Source organism: Osmerus mordax, chromosome 11, assembly GCF_038355195.1.
Source record: "Osmerus mordax isolate fOsmMor3 chromosome 11, fOsmMor3.pri, whole genome shotgun sequence".
Classification (NCBI taxonomy): Eukaryota; Metazoa; Chordata; class Actinopteri; order Osmeriformes; family Osmeridae; genus Osmerus; species Osmerus mordax.
In genome coordinates this window covers 16,143,723-16,153,303 of record NC_090060.1, presented here as the reverse complement: position 1 = coordinate 16,153,303, position 9,581 = coordinate 16,143,723, and the positions used below count along the sequence as shown (strand labels likewise).

The window sequence follows — 9,581 nt, the reverse complement described above, 5'->3', positions numbered from 1 at the left end:
GATGAGTAGAAAGAATGTTAGTGTTTTTTACAAACTGTCAACATCACAAAGCTCCACACTCACTCAGTCATTCTCTACACGCTCCTTCCCTGCCACAGACAGCCTCGCTTAGGCCCGCTCTTATCAGACAGCCGCGGAACACCCCGCCATACACAGGCAGCTCCTCCAATTCATTTCCTCTCCATGACCCATGATCCTTTGCAGCTGTCGCTTCAGCTGAAGGGATCCCATCGTCTGATCACTGCATCACGTTCTCTTAACAGCTGTACACACACACACACGCACACACACTCCAGGGTGCCTACCCAATCAGGTGACCTCATCATTCCCCCTCCAGACTCTTCCACTGTTCAGGTTATTTTATTAGTCAGAGACTGATGCCACTTTCTCTCATATTGCACACACCTTCTCTTTCTCCCTCACGCTCTCCCTGTCTAACCTCTTGTTCGATCTCTCGTCTCACCCTCATGGACGCTCTCCCTCATGTTCTCTCTCTCTTTCCCTCATGTTCTCTCTCTTTCCCTCATGTTCTCTCTCTCTTTCCCTCATGTTCTCTCTCTCTCTCTTTCCCTCATCTCTCAGAATCTCTTTTCCTTTCCATTCTGTCCTGTATTTCCATCCCTCAGTCATTCTGTCTGCTGGTATCCAGGATCCTCCTGCAGAAAAGGCTGCAAAAAGTTTCAAATTGATTTCTTCCAAGTGTCAAACTTGATGAGCTACATCGCAGTAAACGTTAATGGTCAATTATTAACACTAGTGAGAAACTCGTGGTGCATATCAAACAAAAGTTGATGGTTTTATGTCCTTGGAATATTCGCAGCAGAACATTTCCCCCCTGTAATTATGTTGTAGTTATAGTGAGCTTTATGGCAGGAGAGAGGGGCTTATTTCCATGACGGACCACGGGAGAGCGTTCAGAAAAAGATCATCTACTTCATAAATGTCGGGGTTGCAACGTTGTGTCCACTCCAGGCTTTAGCTCTGCAGAATAGCACAGTTTTGTGCCATGCAGCTGGAGGTGTGCGTGCGTGTGTGCGTGCGTGCGTGCATGTGTGCGTGCGTGTGTGTGTAAGGGGGGCACAGTGATCTGTGGTTATGGCCACCCATGAACAGGCTGCTGGGAGATTTACTACCCAGCTTCATAGTCAGGCTGCTGCCTCTCTATTTCTCTCGCTTTATTTCAATTCGTCTGCCCCTTTATTCCTACTCTGTCTCTCTCGCTCCTGATCCACCCATCACTTTCTCTCTTTATATTTCTATATAGTTCTGTCTTTGTTTCTCTTTATTTCTCTATTCCATTTCAGTTTATTTCTCTCGCTGTCTGGCTCTCTCGCTCATACTATTTCTGTCTCTCAATTTCTCTCTGTCAACATTGTATTATCTCTCAGACACAGTCTTGCCACTGTAGGTGTCAAAAAGTTATCTTATCCACATAGTCTTACTGTACACACGGTCATTACATAGTCTACTGTACCATTGTTACACACACACTGTGATTTGTGCATCATCTCCCTCCGAAAAACACACACGTCAACATGTGTAAACATGATCTCCTGTTACACACTTATACACAACACACAAACCGAGCACGGTGAGACACACAGCAGGAAACATCCGGGCTGGCTTCTATACAGTAAAGAGCCTAATCAGCCATATCTAGGTCAGTCAATGTACAGGGGAGTGATTGTGTGTGTTTGTCTTCAGGAACATGAGTGAATATAGCCTATGACTCAATCAGCACTTAATATTCTGTCATTGTACTGTGATGCATCACTGGACTTTGACATAACTGAACAGGACAGTGTTTGTGTAACTGCATAACAAAATTTTACCTGTTTACTTTTGATTTGTTCCAACATGCGTCCTGTGACGTTGAATCTGGTCTTTTATAACGACAGCTTTAACTGATAACCAAATTCTTTAATGTCGAATGAGACGATATGCATGCTTGGCGGTTCTTGTTTTCTTGGCCTTGTTGACATATCCTAGTTACGCCCTCAATACATGGGCAATTTTGTAGCAGAGAGGTCAAGGTCACGGATGTGATTAGTGTCAGACATAAAATACCGCTGCGGCTGGCCGCTTCTCAATGGCCTATAGCAGACTGTGGGACTACACCTGCCGAGCCATCCGACTGCTTGCGTGTTTACGAGCCCCGCTATGGACGGCTTTATTGTGCGATGAAGTGTAAAAGAACAGTGCAGTAGTTTATGGGCTAGGTTATAGAAAAATAACATGTCGTTGCCCCTATTGCTTAATTATGAGAGCTCTTTTGAACAAGCGAATGTATTGCTACGAAATATCTGTCAGTTTAATATTATAGGAATGAACACATGCTCGCCTAGTTTTTACTCATGTCTGCGACATCTACATTCAGATTCTCTCTTTTTCTTTCTCTGGAGGGGGGAGGCAAGTGAGGTCTGAAACCGTATCTGATTGGCCGTGGCTTGTAGAGGTACAGTAACGGGGGGAGCGAATAGTGATGCTTCTAAACGCGAGCGCAGCAGACGGATAGAACTTCACCGGCGGCAACATCTGACGTTTGACTCCGTGCAGTCTGCGCGGTAGTCCTCTTCTCGCGCCCGCTCCCGCGGAAACACAGCATTCCGAACAGATAAACGAGGGGAAAGATAGAACAGATAAACAAACACAACGGAGAAATGAAACGATGGACATGATTGAAGGACTGACGTGAGAATTAAGAGTACATTCACGGAGTCAAGCTGCCAACCCGTCGCAGAGGATATACTGCCTATGGAGAGCACTCTGTGCGCAGCAGGGGGTATGATATGACTCTGAGATTTAAATAAAGAAATAAAAAGCTTCAAGGCAGGGACAAAAGATTTGGTTAGGTTTCCAAAGACATACAGCAGCTGGGTGCGCAATTTGGAGATACATTTTTCCCTCTTGCATAAATGCTCGCGTGCCGTTGGTGCTCTCTCGCACTCCCGCGGTTCCCCATCGTCTCCGACCGACCGGCGCGCGCTGTGCGCCTCCCCCCGGTTCTCTCCCACGCGAGCCGAATCTGATGAGTCCCCGTGGCCGTTTCACGCGCACGCGCCCGGGCTCCTCGCGCTCAGCAGCAGAACCGGCAGAATCATGTCCTCATCGCGCAAGATCTCGTCGGAGTCATTCAGCTCGGTGGGCTCCGACTGCCTCGAGAGCCCCGGAGGAGAGGATGGAGATTCGTGTCCCTTCTCGCGCGTGTTCTGGAACGGCAAAAGCCCCGTGGAGAAGCTCGCGTGCCCGTTCGAAGACCAAACAGTACCCAAACGGGCGACCAGACGTAAGCGCGTCAATCTTGACTCGCTTGGAGAAAGCTTGAGGAGGTTAACTTCACCCACGGTACGGTTAAACGGATCACAGAACGCTGTCTGCGTGTTGTATATTGTATGTCATACCCTCACCTTTAAGGGCCAGTGGCACCTGACTGATTGCATAACAAGTGAAGAGTGTGTGTGTGTGATAGATTACCAATGACTTGAATATATTCTACAGATAGATATCTGTAAGATTGGTGAAGAGAACAGGAGGGGTTAGCCGGCAGGGGCCTGAGGTGTGGAAAGAGAGCTAGGATGTTGATCTCCTCTCTCTGCTTCATAGGGTTCTGGAGTACTGTTTCTAGAGCCTGCCATACCATAGGTGTGTGTGTTTAGTTGTGCAAAATGCAGACTAGAAGCACAGACATCCCATAATAACATGACTGGGTCAACCTAAAACTAGCCCAGACATCTTGGTGATTATCACAATGAGACTGACTGGATGTCTGTGTGTGTATGTGTGTGTGTGTGTATGTGTGTGTGTGTGTGAGAGAGAGAGAAAGAGAGAGAGAGAGAGAGAGAGAGAGAGAGAGAGAGAGAAAGAGATAAGGAGGGCAACGTTTAATTTGATTGTCGAGAGACTTTAAATGAGTATGTGTTGTTGGCGAGTGTGTATTGGAGTGTGTGTGTGTGTGTGTGTGTGTGTGTCACAGGCTGTAATTGAACAGAACAGTTCATGCTGTCTCAGCTGTGAGAGGCCAACTGTCACAGCGACCCCTAGACTGCACGCACTTACACACACGCACTTACACACACGCACACACACACACACAACCTGCCAGCATCCAGTAGGGTGGCTGTTCTAAGCTTCGGCAGTCAAGCATGACGATAAGAATAGAGCATGCTCTGTGCTCACTTCACTTCACTGATCCCCTCACCCAACCACGATGACCCAGATCACATGACACTTTGAGGCAGTCGCTAATCAAGTGACCGGTGAGTTTTGCTTCAATGCCTGGGTGTAGGTTGTGAACTTGAACTTGTTTTACGCAACTCATGTTAACACATGCGAATACACTCACTCACACACACACACACACACAGGAGGAGTGTAAAAGGAAAGGAGGGATGAGGGTTGGCAGATGAAAGTGTGAACCGATTGGAGAAAAAAGGGAGAGGGGGATGGAGCTAGGAGTAGTTAGGGAGGGCAGGAGGGGAGAGTTAGGGAGGGCAGGAGGGGAGAGTTAGGGAGGGCAGGAGGGAAGAGTTAGGGAGGGCAGGAGGGGAGAGTTAGGAGGGCAGGAGGGGAGAGTTAGGGAGGGCAGGAGGGGAGAGTTAGGGAGGGCAGGAGGGGAGAGTTAGGAGGGCAGGAGGGGAGAGTTAGGGAGGGCAGGAGGGGAGAGTTAGGAGGGCAGGAGGGGAGAGTTAGGAGGGCAGGAGGGGAGAGTTAGGGAGGGCAGGAGGGGAGAGTTAGGGAGGGCAGGAGGGGAGAGTTAGGGAGGGCAGGAGGGGAGAGTTAGGAGGGCAGGAGGGGAGAGTTAGGGAGGGCAGGAGGGGAGAGAGTGTAGAGGAGCGGAAACAAACACTTCAATATAGGGGAGGGGAGGAGGGGGAGGGTCGGGTGAGGAGGGGGATGGAAGGAGGGGGAGATGAGGAGGAGGAGAGGGGGGATAGGGTGGAGAGAAGGGGAGAGTGAGGAGTTGTGTGTGTTCACCTCCCTCCCATTCTGAGAACCAGATGATGCTGATGTTTTGTTAACTTCCCCCCTGCTGGCATCTTTTTCACCTCTCTGTCTGGCCACGCTTCATCGTGTTTAGGAAGTGTTTGTGTGTGTGTGAGATAAACACGGATTTGACTTTGACAGTGTGTACCAGTGACGTGTGTTGGCCCGGAGAGGGTGTCTGAATGATAATGCCTGTGCCCTACATGTTTGCTGGTTTATTATGTGAGAATGTGTATTCTAGGGGCAGTGTGTGTGTGTGTGTGTGTGTGTGTGTGTGTGTGTGCGTGTGTGTTAGTGTGTGCTGACAGTATTTGTGTTGGGTGAATGAATGGCAAGGACACAACCATGGTAAAATCCCGTGAGAAAAAGAGAGTAATGCGCACACACACATAAACACACACACATAAACACACACACATAAACACACACACGCGTGCGCTCCAGGGCTGGTCCAGATGCGTTGCCTGCCCCACAGTGACTGAGCCCTGGGTTGACCCCTGACAGAGACACAGTGTTCTGCTGGGTAGATAGCGACTGGACAAGGTTGCATTGGTGTTGTAAACACACACACACACACACACACACACACAAACAGGGATTTGAGATTTGAAATCAAGCTGCATGGATTGGGAACGTAGAGAGTAGGATTATGTCGAGACATTAGTATGGTGATGTTTTGGTTATATTATATCTGTCTGTCTGTTGGTCTGTCCATCTGTCTGTCTGTCTGTCTGTCGGTCTTTCTACTGATGGTTTGTCTGTCTGTCTGAACACATTGTGATTTGTTTTTTAGACACAGACTGTTCAGCAAGCTCTCCAGAGAACACTAGAGTTCTACAGGCAAAAGGAGAACAGGTAAGCTGCCTGTGTGTGTATATGTGTGTGTGTATGTGTGTGTGTGTGTGTGTGTGTGTGTGTGTGTGTGTGTGTGTTCATGTCCTTCAGTAACCTGGAGCTGGAGGCAGACGGAAAACAGAGGGAGAGAGAAAACATGGAGAAAAACAAAGGGAGAGGAAGGGCCCAGTGTGTGTTTATTCATGGTGACTGAACAAGGTCACCACAGCTCCCCTGAAACTGTAGTCATCTCACACACAGTGTGTTTGTAGTCCAACTATTACCTTTGGAGAGTTTATCTGTATTTCACTACCCTTGAATAGAGTATTATATTTCTCTGAGTGTGTGTGTGTTGCTGTATCCTTTATGTTCCTGGACATGTGTGTGTGAGTGTGTGTGTTTATTAGAGTGCTAAATAACTCTGCCTATAAAGATTGTGCAGGTCAATACTACTGTAATGCGCCATTGGTTTTGAACAGGCAATCAATGAAGCGTGCTCTAAACCTGACATTTATTATCTCTTTCTTCTAGTTAATACTAATGTGTATGTGCTTTCGTGTGTGTGTGTGTGTGTGTGTGCATGCATATATATGTCTGAATGTGTGGGCATGTGTACGTCTGCATGTGTATGTGCATGCATATGTGTGTGTGTGTGTGTTTCTCCCTCAGATGCAGAGAGGATGGGAGGGAGGAGCAGCGTGCGCTGGATAAGTGCCCCTTCATGGATAACTCTGGGTCAGAAGAGGACATCTCAGGAATATTACAGTACATGGCCACTCTACTGGGTCAGTATCACGTGTGTTGTGTGTCTGTGTGTGTGTGTCAGTTCATGTGCGTGCGTGTGTGTGAGAGAGAGAGAGTGTGTGTGTGTGTGTGTCAGTGCATGTGCGTGTGTGTGAGAGAGAGAGAGAGAGAGAGAGAGTGTGTGTGTCAGTGCGTGTGTGTGTGAGAGAGAGAGAGTGTGTGTGTGTCATTGCATGTGTGTGTTGGCTCTCGTGTGCTTGCCTGGGTGAGCACACAGGAGTAGCCTTCAGATCAGTGATAAGCTGACTCATTATAGACGCTTGACTCCGAGTCTCATTCTTCCTGTCTCTGGACCAATGGGCATGCCCGGAGACCTCTCCGTTGTCACGGTAACCTTGGATGTGATGGATGAGGATTACTCTCCGCTTGCTGATTAATGACGCCTTCTTACTCCTTCCTTACTGTCTATAAGCGCGCTCTGTAAGAATTTGATCGATGATGTCTGCTTCTTAAACTAGCTTGGCTGTCTATGAATGTGCACCAACAGGAGGGTTATAACAGATGACTTTTCTAGTGTGCAAACTTGTTTGTGTGCGATCACACAATTATATCCTCTGTGTGTGGGTGTGTCTGTGTGCGTGTGTCTGTGTGCGTGTGTGTGTCTGTGTGCGTGTGTGTGTCTGTGTGCGTGTGTGTGAATGGATATGTTTGATTTATGTTCCTAGTTCAAGTCTCCTTGTGTGCCTCCAGTTAACACACATCTATAGGGAGGTGATTAAGTGATTTATAAGGCTTACTCTGTAGAATGGTATTTGAGCTGGGATGCCTAGACTCTTGCACATACAAACACACACACAGACACACACACACACAGACACACACAGACACACACACAGACACACACACACACACAGACACACACACAGACACACGCCCCACACATCGCTGAGTCAGTCGATCACGTCCCCTCCTCCCTCCTTCCTCTCCTTCCTCCTCTCCTCCCTCCTCATCCCCCTCTCCTCCCTCCTTCTCCTCCCTCCTTCCTCTCCTCCCTCCGTCTCCTCCCTCCTTCCTCTCCTCCCTCCTTCCTTCCTCTCCTCCCTCCTCTCCTCCCTCCTTCCTTTCCTCCCTCCTCCTCCCTCCTCATCCCCCTCTCCTCCCTCCTTCTCCTCCCTCCTTCCTCTCCTCTCTCCTTGTCCTCCCTCCTTCCTCTCCTCTCTCCTTCTCCTTCCTCTCCTCTCTCCTTGTCCTCCCTCCTTCCTCTCCTCTCTCCTTGTCCTCCCTCCTTCCTCTCCTCTCTCCTTCTCCTCCATCCTTCCTCTCCTCTCTCCTTGTCCTCCTTCATTATTGCACTCACCCTTTTCTTCCTCTTCTCCCTTTCCTGTTGTCTGCTGGCCACTACATAAAGAACAACCTGTTCCCTCCCTTCTCTCTCTCTCTCTCTCTCTCTCTCTCTCTCTCTCTCTCTCTCTCTCTCTCTCTCTCTCTCTCTCTCTCTCTCTCTCTCTCTCTCTCTCTCTCTCTCTCTCCCTTTCTCTCTCCCTCTCTCTCTCTCTCTCTCTCTCTCTCTCTCTCTCTCTCTCTCTCTCTCTCTCTCTCTCTCTTTCTCTCTCTCTCTCTCTCTCTCTCTCTCTCTCTGTCTCTCTCTCTCTCTCTCTGTCTCTCTCTCTCTCCCTCTCTCTCTCCCTCTCTCTCTCTCTCTCTCTCTCTTTTTCTCTCTCTCTCTCTCTCTTTCTCTCTGTCTGTCTGTCTCTCTCTATCTCTGTCAGTCGTGACATGACTGGTAATGTCATCATGCTCCTGAAAATAACCCACCTGTCAGTGGTCTCTTCTGTTGCTGGGTGTTTATTTTGTATTGTGTGTGTGTGTAATGTCCAGTGCGTTGTGGTTTTCAGAGTTTGTTATGCGACAGGGTTGACTGATCAGACAGCAGACATCTGCTGCATTTGTGCATGTGTTTGTTGTCAGTGTGTGTGTGTGTGTCAGTGTGTGTGTCAGTGTGTGTGTCTGTGTGTGTCAGTGTGTGTGTCTGTGTGTGTCAGTGTGTGTGTCGGTGTGTGTGTCTGTGTGTGTCAGTGTGTGTGTGTGTGTTCTAAATTAGACTCGTAATCAGTATTCTGCCTCTCCTTCACATCAAATAACTCCACACAGTTCAGGCGTGTCAGACCAGCTGTGTGTATGTTTGTGTGTGTGTGGTGAACTTTCACTCATGCGCTGTGTGTGCTTGTGTACTGTACAGGTTTAATGACCCTGATGTGTGTGTGTGTGTACTGTACAGGTTTAATGACCCTGACGTGTGTGTGTGTGTGTGTGTGTGTGTGTGTACTGTACAGATTACTAATCCTGACGTGTGTGTGTGTGTGTGTGTACTGTACAGATTACTAATCCTGACATGTGTGTGTGTGTGTGTGTGTACTGTACAGATTACTAACCCGGATGTGTGTGTGTGTGTGTGTGCGTGTGTACTGTACAGGTTTAATGACCCTGATGTGTGTGTGTGTGTACTGTACAGATTACTAACCCTGATGTGTGTGTGTGTGTGTGTGTACTGTACAGATTACTAACCCTGATGTGTGTGTGTGTGTGTGTGTACTGTACAGATTACTAATCCTGACGTGTGTGTGTGTGTGTGTGTGTACTGTACAGATTACTAACCCTGATGTGTGTGTGTGTGTGTGTGTGTGTACTGTACAGATTACTAACCCTGATGTGTGTGTGTGTGTGTTGTAGGTGTGCGGTTCTGGGAGCTGCGTGAGCGTCTGGGGGAGGAGTACTTCGGCCTGTGTCTGGAGGAGAACGAGCGCGGCCTGCTCGCCGTCGGGGGCAACCTGCAGGACTTCTTCAACGGCTTCGACGCCATCTTGGAACACATCCGAACGTCGACGGGCCGCCGTGCCTCCTCAGAGAGCCCCTCCTTCCAGTGCACTGACCCCCACGAGGAGGAGAGGGGCAGGGGCGGAGCGGGAGCGGAGGAGAGGGCGCGAGAGAGAGGGAAGGAAGGGAAGATCCTTCTGCTTCAC

At 48.8% G+C, this 9,581-nt stretch overlaps 1 protein-coding gene across 1 annotated transcript in view; it reads left to right on the top strand.

Moving 5' to 3' along the window:
• Positions 1-3,099: 3,099 nt before the first annotated feature.
• The window catches only part of gucy1a2 (guanylate cyclase 1, soluble, alpha 2), a 21,983-nt gene continuing 15,501 nt past the window's right edge, over positions 3,100-9,581 (top strand). Inside the window, exons 1-4 of the mRNA XM_067245681.1 lie at positions 3,100-3,345; positions 5,777-5,838; positions 6,487-6,602; positions 9,292-9,581. The exon at positions 9,292-9,581 is cut by the window's right edge and continues 603 nt beyond it. Of these exons, the coding sequence (XP_067101782.1) occupies positions 3,100-3,345; positions 5,777-5,838; positions 6,487-6,602; positions 9,292-9,581 (714 nt within the window). The remainder of the gene's footprint in view (positions 3,346-5,776; positions 5,839-6,486; positions 6,603-9,291) is intronic.